This window comes from Chenopodium quinoa, unplaced genomic scaffold, assembly GCF_001683475.1.
Source record: "Chenopodium quinoa cultivar QQ74 unplaced genomic scaffold, ASM168347v1, whole genome shotgun sequence".
NCBI classification, from domain to species: domain Eukaryota; kingdom Viridiplantae; phylum Streptophyta; class Magnoliopsida; order Caryophyllales; family Amaranthaceae; genus Chenopodium; species Chenopodium quinoa.
The window spans coordinates 35085-55731 of record NW_018744874.1 but is presented as its reverse complement, the minus strand read 5'-3'; the positions used below and the strand labels follow the sequence as shown (position 1 = coordinate 55731).

Sequence of the window (20647 nt, the reverse complement as noted above, 5' to 3'; positions counted from 1 at the left end):
AGTTAGCAAATAGGGAGTATGTAGTAGTGCCCAAGGTATTTGTATCTTCATGATATAGCCAGGAATAAGTTAGCTGGCTCTGTTTTCTTTGTTTTCTGTCAGCTTTTCCCCTTAATTTCTTGTTGCAAAAATAGGTCTCTTGCATAGCCAACTTTCACCAACTCTTAATTCATTCCTTACATGTAAGATTAAGTAAATTTTTCTCTTATAAACCGCAAATGAATTGATGTAGGCGAAAAAAAAAATCCAATCTATGTATTATAGAAGTGCTTCTTTTGTAATGTGTATACATCAGTACAAGTAGTTTGAAAGAAAGACTCTCTGGAAGTAAATTGCCTAGAATTGAAATGGAGAATCAAAGAAACGCTATATATGTTTTTCATGGATAATTCTGTGGGTTTGTACATACAGATATTTATACACACTGAGCACAACTCGGTGCTATACATTTTTCCATTGTAAGATCTATCACTCTTCAACAAGTCTAGAAGATGGTGTTTGACTACCACTACAACAACAAAGTCTTAGTCCCAAAATGATATGGGATTGGTTAACATGAATTGTCACAAGGAACCATCATCCACGAAAAATGAGAAGATGGTGTTTGACTGAAGCATTAATAACTATGAGTATGGGTGGTTTTGGAGAGTCAAAAAAATAGTTTGTTTTTAGTTTTTAAAGGGAACACAGAGAGTCCAATCCCAGACCATTGAGTTTGTACTGCTGCAACACCAGGGCATCAGAACTGCTGCACCCCGAGTCTTTGCAACCGACCATTTCTGTGGTGATGTATGGAAATTCTCTACCTCATATCTGGATAAACTTCTTCACCCACCGCTAACCATGAATTTAATTCCTCGTTTTCCAGACTGCACTTCTCAACTCGAAGCAGTATTCCAAACAATATTCTTCCCTGCTTCAAATAATTCAATCAGCCATTCAATTCGAAAAGGTAAAGCATGAGAATTAAGTACATATTCAAGTAGGAAGCTATGTCCCACCTTCACCCGCCTATATGATGCTAAAGTCGCCAAAGGTTCGCTTGTTTTGTGCACTTGTTCTGATTGGTGATCAAAGTTGATCATCTGGCATCGGTTGCATCCTCCCAAAGACTATCAGAAGAAAGCACAACAAATTAACAATGCATGGTAACTCCATTACATTATATGAATAATGGACATTAAGTTGATGCTTTGGATTTGTGAAACTCTCAAATGAGACAATTAGACAAGCTTATTATGCCACAACTTTTAATAACAAAATTTTCATATTTTATAACTCATACAAGCAGGGAAGATTGGAAGTGTGTCAGAAACATATTTTTACTATTAGATTCAATTAATAACACAAACTTACTGAAAAATACTTGCTCCCAATTCGAATTCCTCTCCATAGATCTTCATCATATGGCTCTCCCCCGGATATGAGAAGGTTGGGGCGAAATCTCATTGTGGAAACCTGAGCAATTGGTGCTTGGAGAGTTTGAGATGCTTCTATAGCAAATTAAAAGAAATAACCATGATCAGTTAAATGTAGCCAGCGGATTTCATAATTTTTGTGGAAGTCGTGATAGAGAATATGGATATGGAATAGAAAGAGCTTTGCCACACAGGAAAGCCAAAGATAAGTTAAAACAGTCATAGCATGGCTTTATTCCTGAGCAGCATCCTGAGTAAAAGTAAATAGTAAGAAAACAGCAATTGAAATCATAATTATCATTGTATGCACAAAACCAGACGGTATAAGCATAGATTACCAATTGCAAAAGTCAATTACTGGACTAATTGAAAGTCCAGGATAAGGATTCAGCCATACAGAAGATTAAAAAACAGAATCAAACATCACATTCAAAATTTCTTCTGATAAACTATGAAGGCTGAACATCCAGCAGAGGTTAAGTAGGCTGCTAGGCAGAAAACCAAGAGAATTGGAGAATAGTGTCTAATTACATAATTTCAAACTGTAGAGGAGCAAGTCTCAGTCTGGTTATCCTTAATTCAGAAAAAATCAGATCAGGTTATTTATACTTGTATTGGTCTTCAGATTCTAGAAAAGGTCAGATTATTGATTTAAGTTAGTTCAATTCATTAATTTAGTTGAGTCAAACAGAGCTTGATTGCTGGCACAAGTGGGGGCTGAGATGATATGAAATAAAGTTATTAAGGATCTGAAACAACATAGTAAAAAACATAATGTATTCAAATAGGTGCACGATGAGCACAAGCCTCATTCAGGAAACTGCAATCAGGCTATCCTCTGATACTAATTTTTACTGAGAAAAGTACAACAGCTGGGAATTTCAATAACTAATGGGTAGTTGAAGTGTCTGGAAAGTATCATGACTACAAGAGGTAGAGGAGGGGGGGGGGGGGGAGACTAGTGAATTTGTTTGTTTTGATGCTACAATTTGATCGGAGTTCAAACATATGTAAATGTAGCTGCATTTCACTCAGTTTTTACAGCATACCATACTAAACAACAGATTCAGTCACCAAAAAAAAAAAGAATAGGATTTGCTCAGCATATGAAGATAGGTGGATGGAATAGAAATGAATTGTTCAAATACATACTTGATTTTAATCTATCATTGAGATCCATAACACTTGCTTCAGATATGAGCAAGAATTGGGCTTCGTTGACAAAATTTAATGAACTCTCCACATCCCTGCACATGCCTGCACTTCCCTGTTTGTTTATATAACAATTTGAAGCTGAGGATCTCCAAAGAATGCATGGGCGCGCAATAGCATTACTAAACCAGCTGTTGACTTCTTGATCATAACTCTGCACTTCATATCTGGTAATCGTCATTCCACCTCTTAGTTTATTAATATGTAGTCTTTCAATCAGACAATAGAAAGCAAATGCTGTAACTTCACCCATCAAGCAAAAGATAATATGACAGGATCATTGTTTGGTTGCATATACTTGGTTACAGCCACTCAAAACATTTCAAAATGAGTAGGAGAAAGAAAGCACCAATTGGTGAAAATATATGAAACATATATTTCAAAGATCAATAGTATGAAAGAACTCGGACTCAAATCAAACGGCCTTGTAAAAGTTAGCATAAATTTAATTAACCTGGAAGGACAGGAAAGGTCACCATATAGATGAGAAGAAATTGCAAGAGGTCATTACAGGAAGTAATCAATAAAAGAGTATTTAGGATAGAATGGATGAAGTCTTCATTATATGGGAGATGTAGGAAAAGAAGATAGATTATGTAAAGGCCTAAGACCTGTTAAAATTGGCTGTATAGCACTATCATAGGAGTGAGGTGACAATATAAGGGATTGAGTAGTACAAGATAGGAAGTTAGAACAATACGTCACATTTGTGAGGATTTTATTTATTCAATTACTGTTTCTACTTTCAAGACCTAATATTATCTCAATGCATGAGCAGATGTGACAATTTCATAAAACACAAGAACACAAAGAACCTCAACCAAAAATATAGATAAATACATGTGGCCGTGCATATCCATCTCTTCTCTTCCTAAGCAGTATGACACTGATTTCAGGAGAATCTGGAGTTTTGTTTTGCATCGTGGTGATTCAACAAATAGGATACCTTGACTCAAGTCTATAAATGTACTTATAAGACTCATTTCTGGGGCCTGCAAACACCAACAAAAGACAATTGAACACTATGATGCTTTATCCCGATAGTAAAAAGGACATCACTCTTTTTAAAGGGAAAGCGCAAGAAGGAAGCACATAAATCAGTTGCCCAGAACTAGGGTTTCCAATAATCTGAAGGAAGGGAATATCAACTGAAGACTCATGTATATAACCTCATCAGTAGCAAGACAAAAAGAGGGGGGGGGGGGGGGGGAGGGGGTGATTCCAGAGATGTGGTATAAATCATGCCCATCTCGCCGCAACCATAGCAAGTAAGCAAGATGAAATCTCATTTCAGTTTTCTTTTAAACAAAGACAGAGCTGGGGCACAAAGGAACACAGTTCTAGTGCAGAACAAACCCAGTAAGTAGCAGCCAATGCCACGCTACAAGTATGAAGTGTATCACATGGTCACAGATTTATCGCAGAATGCCATCTCTGTAATCCATTGCAAAGCACCCATTCTGTTAAGTAATGGCCATTTATTTTCTCCATGCTCAAGACTTGTAATTTGTGATCAGTCTTAAAAAGGTAAACAATTATGATTCCAAAAATGATCATTATCTTCAACATTTGCTTGATTTCACTTCCAAGTTCAATAAAATTCACAAAAGATCTACTTCTTGGACTCAAAACTTTTAAGATTGTAGAATGTTGAAAGAAATCGGAGTTAGAAAGAGGTGGTTTAGTTCATGTGACATGTATGCTAGAGAGAGGTGGAGAAGGGAGAGAGATAATTTCTCCAATCATTACCTACCCATTTCTTGAGCCACATCATTATAAGCCATGTTCCTTAATAGTTCAGAGAGAGAGAGGTAAAGGAGTTGGTAACAACAGAGGTCATTTCTGCTACTCTTAATATTGTTAATGATTTTCTTAATCTTTGTAGTTCAATATTCTCAAGATCGGAAGATTCATAACAGACAAAAATTCTTCTGACAAGTGATCTCCCAAGGGCCCAACTGCCCAACAAAAAAGCACCAGATCAATTCTTGAATGTGGACCACAGTAGTAAAGAGGCAACTGCTACTTGTGCAAATTCTATCCTAACTTGAACCCAAACTACACAGAAGAATCAATTAGAGTACATAGAGTTCAATTATTGAGGAAAACTTATCACTTGTTTACGCATGATTGTTTTAAGATTAAGAGTGCCTAGAGGAACAATTTCTTACCTATCACAATATACAATTAATGTAACTTAAAAGAAGTTCATTACAGTTAGAATGAAAGCACACCTTTTTCTGAGTAAGAATTTCCCCACTTGGACTTCTCAGAAGCCATTCTCGGTCATGTAGCAAACCTACAATAAGAAGGTAAGCACAGGTGAACATAAAGGATTGCTCAAGGCGATGACAATTGCATATAATTTAAAGAATCAAATGTCAAAGTTAGCCTTTGACATGTTATCACCTCCAAAATAAACATCCCTAGAAATCAAAGATCTCGACAACATAAGGAAATAAATACCTGTTTTGCTTAGAGGCCAACTATCTACACAAAATCCTGCACAAGATTTTATTGGATAAACAGTGATGGACTTCAGATACAAACCCCTGGATTTCTCCAGTTTCTCTGAATCTGCATCCAAAAAGATTTGAGATGATGATCACAATAACAGCAGTGTAGGAGAGAAATAATTTACTTGTGAAACTAGTGCATACTGCATAGTGATGATGAACAGCAACATATTGTAACTAAACTATATAATCCAATCATAACTGGTGTGAATCTCCCAGTTTTATGAAGAAATGAACAAGAGTTTTTCAAAAAAAAAAAGACCATTCATACATTCATTTGGTCATACAAATTCATCACTGACTGAGACCATTGAGTGCACATTAATGACAACAATGCAACTGCTTGTCTAATTATGAATATTTCACAGAAATGGTAGCAAAGTTGCTAGGATCAACCTTCAATCAAGAAAATGTCGGACTCCTGTAGAAGGCAATTATATCTCACTGGAGTAGGCAACACCACAAAGGAACTTACTAGAAAATCGACTACTTTCTGCACAAGACAACGACATGTGAGTATTGCAATAAGGAGCTCATGAAAAGTGAACGATATTTAATCAATCACAAGCCCAACATCTTTTTAAGGGAACATAAAAGAATCTTCTAATTTGAAAAATATATCCCTTTAAGTATAATGCAAAATAAGAGGGAAAAAAGAAAAAACTGAAGATGGGAGAAAAAGTGAGTAAAGTTATTTACTTATTTCAAAGAGAGAGGAATGCAAACACGTGAAAAGGCTCAAAAAAAAATTACTGAAAGAGTAAGATGTGGTCAATCCATCATTAAATCAAACAACATTTGAAGCATATTTAAAACTGTTAAAGCTCAAAAGGGATAACTGAAAGTATTTTTATCCCCTACACTATATTAGGAATAAGAGATTAATTCATTTCCATTAAAGAGAATCGAATTGGAGAATTCCCATTACCTTCCGCCTCTGACACATTGGATCAATTCTAATCCCATTAACAAAGCTTCTACCCCTGATTACGTACCCCTTGACGAACTACCTTGCCTATTATACCTTATTTTCTACTCACCTAGTGGCTCTTTCAGAGACCATTAAAGACAAGCTGTCTATATAACTTAACTCTGCACTGATCAGTTGCAGTTTTGAGCTCATGCTCTTCGGTGATTATAAATACACGACTTATCATTAAGAACTGATAACGTCTTGCCATATTGGGGCTAAGTTCTGGTTTTAGAGAAAGTTCTCATTCCACACATGTAATAAAACCTTTCTCTCATGTTAGATTAGGCTGAACGCAGCGACATCACAGCCACTGAGAAATTACTTATTTGTTGCAGTCACCATTTTTATGAAGGAAATTCATTTTAGTCACCTTAATTGCTGTTAACTGGCATTTCCCCAATCCATCACATTTTCACATATCGGAGACTTGTTAGTCAAAATGCAATTAGATATAAAACATTTTTTTTGTTGACTTGCAAGGCTGCATATTATTACCTTAGCTTCCTCAAAAGTTGACATGTAGCCAAAAGACACTCTAACAGCTCCTGTTGGCTTTCCATTTACAATGTCAAAATCATCCCAGCAGATATGACCGGCCTGTGTAGAAGACCAGGTGGATATTATAAATGGATCAAACGACATAATGGTCCACACATGAAAAGCACAATAATGTAATACCTCAACATTTGACAGAAGCTCTGTGTGAGAAAGGCCAAGGTACTTCGCACAGGCACCAGGATTACAAAAACATCCTGTCTAAAGGAGAAAAAATTACATCAGAGAGCAACCCTGCATAGAGTGCTCAGCTCAAAAAATTGAAAAAATTATGATTAGAAGAAAAAAGATATATCGCAAGCAAGATTTTTTTTACTTTTTTTTTAGTTTCTTTTTATCAACTGAATTGCTTCTCCCCACTCTCCTGACATACATCACAAAACTAATCAAAGTACTAAGTACTCATGTAAATTTGACACATGTAGATTGGCCAGTATTTATCTTCACAACTAACAAACCTAAAATAAGGAACAGAGGACATAGAACCTAACAAAAGAACAAGTGTTTCACGTATTATACCCGCAGATGAATTCCAGATAGAGAAGCCAATTTCTCCACCTCTCGATATCCATACCAAGAGCCATCTGGCCGTTTTAAGTTGAATGAAACTATCGATCCCTTCTTCTCAGATATCTACATAACAGCTTCAGAGTTATACACTAAAAACAGACACTAATTTACAGTCACAGTCACACATAGAGGTAACAATGCACAGATGACTCAACATAACAGTTAAGTTAAGATTATGATAATCATCAGCCATGCCAACAAAATCCTCACCCAAACCATAGAATCATAGATCCACTTATCTAACAGCCACAAATTTTCATGTTGTAAAGGCTGAAGCTTCTCCAGCACCCCCCCCCCCACCCCCAACACACACACTAAGAAAGAATAACAAAGTTTTTTTTGGTTTTAAAAAGTATCTTTTCACTTCACTATTAATGCTCCAGCCTCAATCAAAATATCAAATAAGTTATCCTTGTAAATAAAATGCTGAAATTCTGAAAATAATTTATTTCTCTCTTTTTTTTTTTTTTTGGGCATATCTAACAAGTAACAACAGTCTACCTGTCCATCACTGTTGGCCAGGGCTTTCTTTTGAATCTCTAATGATTTTACAGGCTTGTTGTACTGGTCATCTATATATTATGTTCATAGAATAGATAAGACCAAGGTACACTACATTGCATGGTTGTATGACTTGTATCAATTACGGAGTATTTAATTTTCATAATAATAAAACAAATTGCGGTCAATCTGGGCTCATAGCTTCCATTATTGACAATTCATCCGGCTCATTAAAGAAACTCTAGCCTCTTCAGGGCAGCGTATGCTGATTGTGAATATAATAAGTGGAAGACAAGCATCAAATGCATGTCACATCACCAATATGTTTGCCGAATCACATGTATCTATGTTGTAACTTATGCTTTGATTGCATCTTGCAGAAAAAAGTCTACTTATGAAGTCAAACTTGCAAACATTTCAGATAATGCATTAAGGGGCAGAAAAGGTAGGATAGAGGAGTAACTTCTTTTTTTTTTTCTCCAAACCAATGTGAGAAAATTTCTTTATTAGTTTATATATAAGACTTGTTCATGAAATTCCTCAAATGTGTAACACAAGATCTAAAACTCCAGATAAATAATTTAAAATTAGCTTATACTGCTACACACTAACCATGCTGTTATCTCCATAAATTATGCACGCATCTGCTCCACTATCATGCTTCAAGCTCAAGAGTACTCTCCTCAAATACGTTGCAAGAGAAGAAGTGTGCCTTCAAACAATACAGTCAGTATGTCACTATCTTATCAGAAATACATTATACAAAGTACATTATTAATTGCACATCTCAAAACAAAAGTTCAAAATACAGCACTCTCACCAGCTATTAAACAACAGTACATAAGTTCCAAAAAGGCACCAATAACATATGTCTTGATGAAAGCTAGGAAAAAGTATCCGATCACATTAAAAAGTATGTGGGCATATTAATTGGATTTTACTAATAGCAAAGAAGATCCATTAAACAATTTAAAGAGTAGACAAAGGAATAAATAATTAAATAAAAGGAGGGAGAGAGAGAGAGAGAGAGAGAGAGAGAGAGAGAGAGAGAGAGAGAGAGAGAGGTGCAGACTGCATATAAACACTTGATTTTGCCCTTCTTTACTGTTTAGAGACATGTAGGTCAACTTGCTGACACTTTTTGGCACTCAGATACTGTTTGGGGTTCCAAAGAATTTGTTTGATTCCCATAACTTCTTTGGACAGAAGGGGATCAGGGGGCATAAGTAATTAAGTATCAACAAGAGAAAATTTCACAGGAATAGTTTCAACACGTGACAAAATTAATCTCTCGAAAGATCATTTTGGCTATTCCTGGCTTTGCAACTGAGTATTGTTCAAAATGAAATCATATCCCCAAATAATACACAATTTTTTCTAAGTTTATACGAAGTTTTTTTTAAAAAAAAGAAAAAAAAAACATCAACAACAACAAATTGCAACAATCTCAAGAAACTTCCTTAATAGTTAATACTTCATCCGTTCCATAAATATTGCAACAATTACCATTTTAGGAAGTTTCACAAATATTGCAACATTTTCTTATTTGCACATGTTTTTTCTCTCTCTTTCCTCATCACATGGTCTCTATCCTTATTCCTATCTCTCTCCTCTTCTTAAAATCCATGTCCAATCCCCATGTTGCAAAATTTAGGGAACGGAGGAAGTATATTTTATACCAGCATGACAGGGATAAGTCATTCTTTTTTTAAATTGCTAACCACCTATTGTAGGTGGGTAGGAAGTAGATTTTATACACTAACAAAAAAACATCCTTAAACAATACCTAGTTAACAACATATTAATCACACATAACTAGAGGTCTAGATTCTGTAAAAAAAAATCTTTCTGGAATGAAAATAATCCATACCGAGAGATTGAAGAAATAGTATGGGTGTTTAACATTCTGAAGCCATGACGAATGGAAGCAATGCTTATAAAAGATGCAGTTCCGTCCTCAAAGGATTCCTCAATTCCATCTCTGTGCTTGACAAAGTCCACATCAGCAATTGATGCCGCTACAGTTCCTGCAATGATAATATGATTTTAACAATATGGAGTATATGTTAATAAAGTTCTATACAGAAAATATATATACAGCTCCTGAAATAAGTTTTTCAGTCTCTGGTCACCAAGAGTAAGACTGCATACATCTTGACCTTCCTAGACTCATATCTGGCTTTTAATAGGGCACTCTTTCCCTAAAACTGTTATAGATTTAGCATTCCTCCAATGAGGACTACCAAGTCACCCCCACAGCCATGGTGCCAGGTGGGTGATAAATAAAGCCAGGTGAGATGATCAGATGATGAATTGCTGACAGCCAAAAAGTCAGCCATACAGGAAAATTCATACAAAAATTTAAACAACATACCCCCACTAAAGTAAGTCTTCTTCAGCAACTTTGCAGCTTCTGAAATCCAGAAACAAAAATGACTTAGACATACATTTACTTTGATACCATAGTATTTATGCACTGTTTATACTGCAGAATATGGACAATTCTTTCAATAACTGCAGATAATAGATAAAGCCATACAAAACTGTAAAGTGTAATCACAATTACGTCCCTATATGTATAGCAGTATAGGTTTGTATGAGTGTGCAATCACATCTCCAATACTAAATAAAAATTTCATACTCTGACTAAGGGATATTCCAATTATAGCTCCTACATATTTCTTTACTACCAAATATCACACACTGCTTATGCACTATACCCTTCAACATGGATACTATATACTATCTCTGTTTTGCTAACTCGGTTACTGTAGCTACGCAAGCCAAGAAAAGTAAAAATGGGGACCATAGATGTGGGCACTTTTGCATTAAAGAGGAGAGAAATAGAGATTAGAGAGTAAGAGATTTATTAAATAAAATTGGGGCCCACAAAGTGGGGTTGTGGATGATAAAAAAAAATGAATACAAAGTTGTCATAATAGGAATAAATTAAAAGTGAGTAGAACTTACAAAAAACAAATGAAAACGGAAAGTGAGTAATACTTAGGAAAACGGAGGTAGTAATAGTTTGGACAAAAATCACAGCATATAATAAATATAAGCAAAGTGAATCGATTTCACAATAAGGCTATTCAACTGTGAGCTTACCCAATTATGATCAAGGGGAGAAAGAAATTTGGATTGAATGATACTATTGTGACACAATAACTATCTAACAAAGAAAAGTTCTAAACACATTAATTTTTACAATTGTTCGCAGACTTTGTAACTTGTAACTGTCACACAACTCAGTAAATGAAAGGGTCAATCAATTCATTCGTTGTCCAGAGCCCCAACGATAATTAAGTCAAGAAACTATTATTCACTCCATCCCAGAGAGATGACAAATAACAAAACTCGGCCATAAGGAATAGTTTTTTTTTCTTAAAGTTCAGTCAAAACTGCATTGGATCTATACATATAAATATGCAAAGGAAAAAAAAAACATAAATGATTCCTTCTTATTCTTTTTTCGCTCCCAAAGCATATGGAACTTTTGGGATAAAATACTGCATAGAAACCCAGTTATCAAAAGATATCATACATCTTCATGTCTCAGACTAAAAGTTTCAAATTGTATTTCCATCATAATTACACAAAATAAAAGCAAAACAATGAACTATCTTACAAACCCTTCTGTCATTTACAGAAGGCCCAGAAGTCCAGAACTTTCCCTCACATTATCATCCCCTTTGTGTTCATTCTCTTCTCACTTCAATCCATCAACTGAGAAAATTTAATGGTAAAAACTCTCAATTCAATAACTCTACACAATCACTTACCATTTTGGACAATGAGAGCACCAAGCCCAGTCGGATAGCCAAATATCTGTTGACAAAAGAAAAAATGTGAAATGAATCAGCAGTCATCTACATACAACACTAGGAGAAATATGATGGCTACCTTATAAAATGATAGAACAACAAAATCAGCTGGATATATCGATAAATCAGGTGGTTCTGTTGCACATCCTTTGGCAGCATCTATCAAGACAAGCCAGCGACCCCTTTCCAAAAGAATATCCAAACCAACAAATCAAAATATTCTACATGAAAACTATGAGATCCAAAATAATAGCACTTGGGGGAAGGGGGTGTGAAGGAGGAGGACTACTATACTCGGATGTCATGGAAGTATGGAACCAAACAAAGCAATTTTTTTAGGATCCAACAAAGTTTCACATTCTGCAGAACCCATATATGCAAAAATACAGCACAAATCATTGGAAAAGATTCAAAAGAGTTGGCTGGCTGAAGTGTGGAAGATAGTCTCGTTGGAAACTTGGTGGTACACTTGAAATGAAAGAAACCAACAACAGGTCTTTGTAGGTATAGCCTCCCTCCTAATTAAGGATTTAATTTCCTTTTACTATAGGTTTATGGATAGCTAGAATAAAGTATTAGGTACTGAGAGATACTAGATGTTCCTTGATGTTGTGGAGTACTTGCTTCATGGTAGTTTGACATCATGAGCTTTTTTTGTACCTTTTTGTACATAGGTGACGTCCCCTAGTAGTCTTTTACATATAACTCAAAACTACTTATTAAAAAGTATACAAATTCCATCCTAAATCCAAGCTGTGACATTTTTCATGAAGAAGCTTCAAAATCTACAATTCCCCTACAATAGTACAATCATATAGCCCAAAATTGGATTGGCATGTTGACCTTCAGTGGATCCTACACCACTTCTTCTTACTAAAACTCATGTTACTAATCAGCATACGCACCAAATGTTAAAGCATGATGAAATCCTCTGGACACTCTAATCTCAAAGTATCTACTCCAAGGATGCCCAACCACCTCATAATGCAAGAACTCTAATTGATTATATCACAACTCCATAGACACAGTCCAACATCAAATAAATGCACTTGTTAAAGGACTGAATTTGAAGATTCTTATCAGTGTTAAGACTTATGCCTGCTTGGCCAAACATGCTATTCGCAATAGCTTTCCTTCTTCAAGCCTTAGTTTCCCAAGAAGGCTACAGAAAACCCAAAAGTCCCAAATTATAGAGGATGCCATAAGTTGTAAATAACATAAGATCATTTTACATGAGAAAATCCCATTATAAATTTCCTTAGACTTCCATACTCTGAGATAGCAGGAGTGCTTGCAAGTTGCAATTGCATCCAAACTGTAACACTAGAGTGTACATAACTGCAGTAAATCACTCAGTGTCGTAAATAAATAAGATGAAAGAGTAAACTGCCACAATAATCCCATTAAGTAGATGTTTTCAGACACCAAATTCCCAGAGCCAAGCCTCTCTTTAGATGTGTAGGCTAAGTCCCACCCAGCAAGAGGGCCCCTTCTCTCCTCCCAACCCCAGAAGCATCCCATAAGTTTGGTCAAATATCCTGGAAAAACCTTGGAGCTCTGAAAAGGTAGAGGTAATATAAAGAAAGATCCAAAACAGATAATAGTAGACAAAGGTGATCTGACCACCAGAGAGAAATTAGCCCCCTAACAATGGTTCCACCCATCAAATTTCAACCACTTGGTCCAAAAAAGATGTGCTCCTAGGATTACCCCTAATCAAAGTCAAGAAAGACTTTAAAAAACGCAAGCAACAAGAAAAGAAAACTTGTCTAGAGCATGGTAGCTCAACCAAGCTACAGGGATTTGGCTTCTACGTTAGTTCATTCTAAGTCAAACTTTTCTATTGCTCAGACTATAGCAGCAAAACAGACAGCCTTTTTCGTATTTCAGGCTTCTGTGCATCCTCAAAGTGATCCTTTATGATATAGAGTTGTTTATAAGAGTACAAACAGGATTAATTAGCATGAAAGATATAAGAATTAGTAAGACAATTCTATAATCCACAATTCCACACACCATCTAATCAGAGTAACTGATTTAGTATGGTAAAAACCATGCAATATGATAAAAAGTTGCCATACTTGATTAGCGTTGTATCTTTTAAAGTGTTCTCTGACTGCTCCTTCAAAGCTCTAATTAAGTCAAGGTTGAACCTCATGCCAGAGAAATTGCATTCTGATGGAAATGCAAACAAATGATGTGCAGTGCCTGCATAATATGCAGCCAAAAGAAAAATGTCAAAGCCAGCCTAAAAATTCAGAAACTTGTCAAAAGAAACCACTACTTATGGCAAGAAGAAAGACCCACTAATTAGATGCAATATGTAGGGTTTAAGCCCACAACCAAAACGACGCAAGGATGAACAGTAAAATGCAGAGGAACTAGTGCATTGGTGTGCCTATAAAGCAGGGTAGAAACAACTTAAGATAGAGTTTCAAATACTTGGACAAGACCTTGAGGCAGAGCCATACGTTAGGCAGTAAGGACTTAGGCATATGACTTTGTGTGAAGTTCAGTTTTCTAAGCAATTTAGATTAAGAATTCCAGCAAATTTATACTTGTATAATTTTTGTTTGACGTGATCTCCTTTGTTAAATTTTTCTACTTTTTTTGGCCTTTGCATAGCATGTAGAAGAGGTCTCATAGAACTAAAAACTCTCATTTCACTGCTAAAAAATCTGGTTTAAAGCAACATTGGAATTATACAAAAACAAGCTCTATGTAGATGGAGACTATTTTTTGTAATATAAATCAGTGCAGCAAATGATACTTTCTTATGTTTTATCAAATCCAAAGAATCACCAATTCACAATCATGAGAGGAGAGAAGGAACATTACATCACTTTAACAGAGTAATAGTGCATTGGGTTGCAGATTTTTGGCTTAACGTTGCCTAATTCCTAAGGATTAAATTTTTTCAATACTTTGGATATTTTGTATCGGGTGACAAGTGACACTAAGGGCATCTTTCATGATACTCCTATGTCTCTCATGGTATAGGATTGAGGTCAAGTGCTTTCTCTATAGGTACTTCTACCGTCATTTCCTTTTTTCTCTATTCTCTAATATAATTTCACCAACAATGAACAGGCTGTAGACAGTGTCAAGGTTAATTTTTCTACATTACTCTTTCCTAACTCTAAAGAGGGGAATTGTATCCTGCCATTATCCAATTGTATCCTGCCAATATCCAATTATCATTTATTTTAAGGAGCAATCGGCCCATTCAATCTCTTGTCATATAATTTTGTCCACAGATTACAACTTTCAAGCACCTACACAGGTTGGGAGTGCTTTTTGAAGCATAAATGATATCATCATTGATATCACTACTTTCACTAGTAAACATGTCCTAACCTGATATATTTCCATGAAGACAACCTAGACTCATCCATTGATCATCATCTAATACTACGGAGTATTTTACAAACGTGCAATTTATTCAATCTAGTCTACAGAGTGCCTGCATTTATAAGCATATACTGTAATCTTTAATTCTTTACAATGCCGGTAGCTTACCTATAGCAATGACATCCAAACCAAATCAAACTTAAAAATTGTAAATTTGGATTCCTAAAGTTTCACAAAGCATAAAAATACCTGGAGAGTCTTCTTTAATGCATCTATTGGCATTCCTCCTCTGTATGTCATGTTGTGCCACTTTAAATAAAGATTTCTGGTCAGTGGAAGATGTGTCCTGATCCACAAATTCCTCCACATCTACTGCAACAGCTATAGCTCCTTGCCTCAGAGCGTATCTATTGATTTTAACCCCAGATGTCAGCAAGAATAGATTGAAGGGATACAAACAGCCAGTGGCAAAAACAATAACCAAAGGTGTCAAGCATAGACCAAGCCATGTAATTTGATCATGTAGATACAACAAAGACAAATATGTCATATTAACTGCTTGCAATTAACAAACATAGTCAAATATGTAGCAGCAGATAAAGGTTAAAAAGTTTTTCTAGTACCCTTATTGGCAACAAACAGAAAATTTTGAAAAGAAAACCTTGAACAATTTTTGACACATATTTCTTTCCAAAGAACCTACTGATAAACACATAATATGAACTTTAGGGTTTTGAATTTTGATTAGAAAACGGTAAGTCAAGTTAGTCAACCAAATAAAATATGTGAAAGTAAGTTTTAAATGATTGAATAAGTGATCTACAGCTTAAAGACTTCATTATAAGCATCCATAGTTCCATACAGTTACAAAAAAGTCATTTCATCTTCCCAAATACATAGAGTAGGCAGTTCACCAGAACTAGCACCATGGAAATTATATGAACATTCTTTTAATAATCAATGCAATGATGACAATCCAAAATTATAACTTTCTCCATACACCATAAACCCCTGTGAAGGAAGACCAGAGAGATTTATAAAAGGCAGTTGTACTAGTTAAGGTTCCACTAGACAAAAAGGCTGATTACACCCTATCTTATATCCACTCAACATAAAGATATTAATGATAGTAGGAACCACATGTTACATATGGCACTACTGAAAAGAACTCCAATCTAGCATTTGAATCACATTGCATGTACAAAGAAGCTAAAAAAATAGCACAGATTCCTTTGATAATTTAGGCTGGTAGAGGATAGTGCGTACTCTCTTATCCCAATGACGCTATTATGATTCTCCATTGTGTACATGAAGTGGCTTTGATTGCTCCAAGGAAAGGCCTCTCCAACCATCTTTAAAGCAGCTGTCGCTCCAGAAGTGAAAATGCACTTGTATTCTTTTGCAGATGCATTACAATAATCTAAGACCTACCAAGCAATACATCATGATCAATTGGACGATAAAAAGGCATAGGATATTTATAACTCAATGACATCTAAGGCTACTAGCTCAAAGTCCCTAAAACTACACCAATTTTGAAGAGGAAGTTGATAAATTAAGGATAAAAAATTAAAAATAAAATAAAATAAAAAACTATATATATGGCTGGCCTAAAACTTGAGTTCAGTTTTAAAGTTGTAGATTGATGAGTCAATCTTACCTGCTGACGACATTCTTTTATGATTTCAGAAGTAGCCAAGCTGGAGTCACTTTGGCTGTCTTTATTCAACCAATATTAAGAAAAACATTTATGGTATTTCAACTCAAAAGCAAGTAGAGTTGCAGCTGATTGATCCTATCTTTCACATTTGACCACAACAACATATCACAAAGAGAACACAAAGACGATTTACAAATACAAGAAAGAGCCTGAATTTAAGGCCCATTTAGAAGATATATATTATGGAACATCAAAACAAACAAAATAGGTCTTCTTTAATACCGGGCAACTTTAGCTAACAGCAGAAAGCCAGCAGCCTAAATTGAACTCAAATGCTAAAGTAGGATGCAGAATCTCATATCTTTAAGCGAAGGTCTCATTTTTTAAAGATGTCAATCATGTCATATCAACTAATCATGCTTCATATGCTGTCTTGTTTAGCAATTATTCCTTTTGTGTTAACAAAGCTAGGAGTGGCCTATCAAAATGAAAAATTGAAAAGTGTTACATTGACAAAGGAAAAAAAACATATATATACAACACTGATCGTACGAGGAAATACAAAGTTTGTTCCTTGCCATATATTTGCAAAGGAAAAAGGAGTGAATTGTACCCTTTTCCCCCATTGATTTAGTGCCAAAATTTACAATGTTGATTTCTACTATAATTTCATCAAAGGGCATAGTTTCAGAACCACAGGACCTTCTGAACTTTTGAGCTGTTAATCATCGACATAAATGTAAGAAGCAAACAACATCACCACCAACAATGTACAAACAAACACGAAAATATCAATAACATAATTAAAAGTCAGCACAAGCATCGGATACGAGGATTTCCGTAAACATTTGAAGTAAGGTCCTTGAAAATTGCTTCCATTTGAAGCTCAGAATACAATGTAGCCCCAGCATGATCCAAATACACAGTATCAGTATCTACAAAAACCACAGTGACAACAATAACACATCTTAGTCAATAATTAAAGTTCACTTCCTAATAAAAAATAATCAATAAAACTATATTTTTAGAAAAATGAAACCACCACCTAATCTCTTGAATTCAGTAGCCCGAATTTCGTCAATAGTTTTGGGACCATCTGGGTACCCGTAATCCTTGCCAAATTCACTCAAGAATTGCTCTTTGTCCATTTCCATTACTTCACAACTACAAAAACTCATCAAAATCTGATTTTATTTGCAATCCCGGGTCGATCGGTATCATTAATGTTTAATTATTGCTCAAAGTTTCGACTTTTCGACTCATATAGTTTTCCCTAAGTGTTGCATATATCATTTTCCATAATTGAAGTGCAAAGAATATACTATAAACTAAAAGAAACATCTTTCGAGCATGAAATGAATTGAAACTTAAATCCTATTGAGATGAACTTATAAAATTACTAGGTATATAAATATAAAAATAAAAAATAAATAAATAAATAAATAAAAATTGAAATTGAAATCAAAATTTGCTACAAATAGGTGAAACTCACCGGAAAGTGCAAAAGAGGATTGAGATAGTGAAGAAGAGGCTAGTGAATTAGCGTTATTTGATTGAAAATTGCAAGTAATGAAGAAGATTTATGTGGTGGAGAAGATGAGGAAAGGGCGTTTGAGGCGGTGTCGCCGATGAATTTCGCGGTGGGGGTTTGAAGTAGAACTGAATTGCGTGGGAGATTACAATTTTGCTTCCTGCGTTTTAAATAATGGGCCATGGGATCTACTTTCGACATAATTGACACGGTTAGGCCCCCGTTTGGTGGCAGCGTTTAAGTAGCTTTTCTCAAACTTTAAAAATAGTAATGTTTTGAGGTCGCGGGTAGCGTTTGACAAATTTTTATTAATTTTAAAACAATGTTTATATGAATTTCGATATATTTTGGTATTGCAACGCTAATTTTTTCAAACACTCATATTGCCAATCGTTACTTTGACAACTAACTTCTACCCACTACTAATTTATCGCTACTCGCTACCTTAACAGTTACCCGCTACTTGACCGCTAAAAGCTACATGCTACCGCTACTTTTGCCAAATAGGACCTTAAACTAAGCACACAAATAAATGTAGAAGTTTGATTGATGCTCGTAGATAATATATTATATGCACAAAATAAATTAACAAAAAAAAACAAAAAAAAAAACATATCAGTACTAATTTTAGGGCGTGTTCAGCAAAATATAGTTGTGATTCTTGTGAATATAGTTGTTAGCTGTGAAAGTAGATGTTAGCTGTGTAGGTAGTTTTTAGCTGTCAACAAGTTGTAGCTGTGAAAATAGATAATTGAGGTATGAGTGTTCGATAAAGTAGCGGTCAACTAGCTATTACATATAAAAATCAATACGGAGTATTTTACATTTAAAACTATAGATTAAATTTTCAACAGTTTCCTCAAAAGCTACATCTAATTTTACAAGCTAATATTTCTAACTTTTCATAAAAGTTACATCCACCACCTAATTTGAAATTAATGTTAGTAAATAAAATATGATATGGTTAAAGTTAATTATAAGACAAAAATTGTAAGTCAAATTGTTTGTGAAATATATTTGTGAAAATTGTTTGTCAAATTGTTTGTGAAATATATTTGTCAATGTAGATTATGGAATACTTTGTATATTGTACTCGTATTTATTAATTAGTACTTGTATTTATAAATTAGTACAACTCACTCAATCTCGAATTAATGATTTTGCATATAATACCCCGTCTAAAATAGAAGACGAGGCATTAGCGGAAATAACGTCGAGACGGAATGTCACTCTAAGGGTTACTAAAAAACTAAACAAATTAAAATAAATAAATTACTAAAATAAAAAATAATAAAGAGAAAGAAATCCCAAATGATCAAAGAAAACTTTCAATGAGGCTGAACAACCTCGAATTTGACTATCTCATAAAGAGAGGTAAAGACATCAAAAGATAGTCGATAAAACTACTATGAGACAAACTAAACACTTTGCTCTCAGCCCAAATTCAACAAACGCTATTTTTCACCTGCAAATAACATTTAGGTTCCACAATCAGTGGGGAGTAACTAGCAGTTCTCCCAAAACTTGTAGAAACACAAAGCTAAGCATAGTGTAAAGCATAGAAGCATACATATACAACATATATACATGTCAAACAACAACTTCATAATTTAGACAAGATAAACATGATAAGCTACATGGATAGGAATACAAATCAAAACATGCAACATGATTATAACTCAAAACAAACATGTATATTGAACAAAGTAAATATATTACCACATGATCGCAGAGTAAGAATAAATAGCACCCAAAACACATCAATAAACTCATAAAAACAATAATTAACACTTTTTAAAGATTCTTTAAAAAGATTAAGAAAAATACATGACTAAGACCTTCTCAAAAGTGTAATAATATTAAAATAGAGAATTTTAACTTTTCGAAAACTGATCCATAGTGAGGCAAGCATATAAAATATGAAGGTCGATGAATTCTGCAGCCCACCATCAAAGGTTTGTCAGGGCGAACCTACAGACGATTCCGCAGCCGTCTGCGTCTGAGAATGGCCAAACTCCCAATTTTCCTACTCGAATTCCACAGCCCAAGTAGTTCCGGACGACAGCAATTAACCTAGAAAATTACATCTCGAATTCCGCAGCCCAAGATGTTAGCTGTTCCAACCATTGAATTTCGCAGCCCAATGGTTGTCTTACACTCACGAATCATATAAAACAGTAAAAATACTTCTTCAAAATCATCCAATCACATTTTAGGGATCATCAACCCTAATTTAAAATACTACAGGTCTTTACTTCTAAGACCAAAATTCAACGAAAACCTTCAAAAGAGTTTAACTTCAAAATTATTCAAAATATACAAAAAATCATTTATATATCAAACAAGGTGTCACTCTTATTGTCTGGATTTGGGTACGAAGCTAATTATAATAAAATATCACAATACACTCCGTACACAACCCTTGGCGAAGCGGTGCTAAAAACATTGTTATTTTACTTTAAAGCACAACGACGTCGACAACTTACTTAATAACTGAAAAGGGCAGCAACCATACCACTTCGTCACACTTCATAAA

The 20647-nt window shown here is 34.8% G+C and overlaps 1 protein-coding gene across 5 annotated transcripts; it reads right to left on the bottom strand.

Moving 5' to 3' along the window:
* Positions 1-229: 229 nt before the first annotated feature.
* Positions 230-18696, bottom strand: LOC110704929 (molybdenum cofactor sulfurase-like). Of its 5 annotated transcripts, none has more exons than XM_021882737.1 (23): positions 18073-18696; positions 17623-17744; positions 17411-17515; positions 16581-16639; positions 16187-16347; positions 15170-15327; positions 13651-13777; positions 11649-11751; positions 11528-11573; positions 10120-10158; positions 9616-9772; positions 8358-8457; positions 7194-7307; positions 6798-6875; positions 6615-6716; positions 5543-5639; positions 5097-5207; positions 4865-4929; positions 3471-3622; positions 2571-2797; positions 1357-1490; positions 1002-1112; positions 230-913 (listed from the first exon to the last, which is right to left on the bottom strand). In XM_021882737.1, exons 2-23 carry the CDS (start codon positions 17732-17734, stop codon positions 803-805), a joined length of 2469 nt encoding a protein of 822 aa, XP_021738429.1. In that variant the 5' UTR covers positions 17735-17744; positions 18073-18696; the 3' UTR covers positions 230-802. The 5 variants fall into 5 exon arrangements, with proteins under 5 accessions (XP_021738429.1, XP_021738426.1, XP_021738431.1 ...); XM_021882734.1 differs by having other exon boundaries at positions 1357-1493; positions 18073-18695; XM_021882739.1 differs by having other exon boundaries at positions 17626-17744; positions 18073-18695.
* Positions 18697-20647: the final 1951 nt, after the last annotated feature.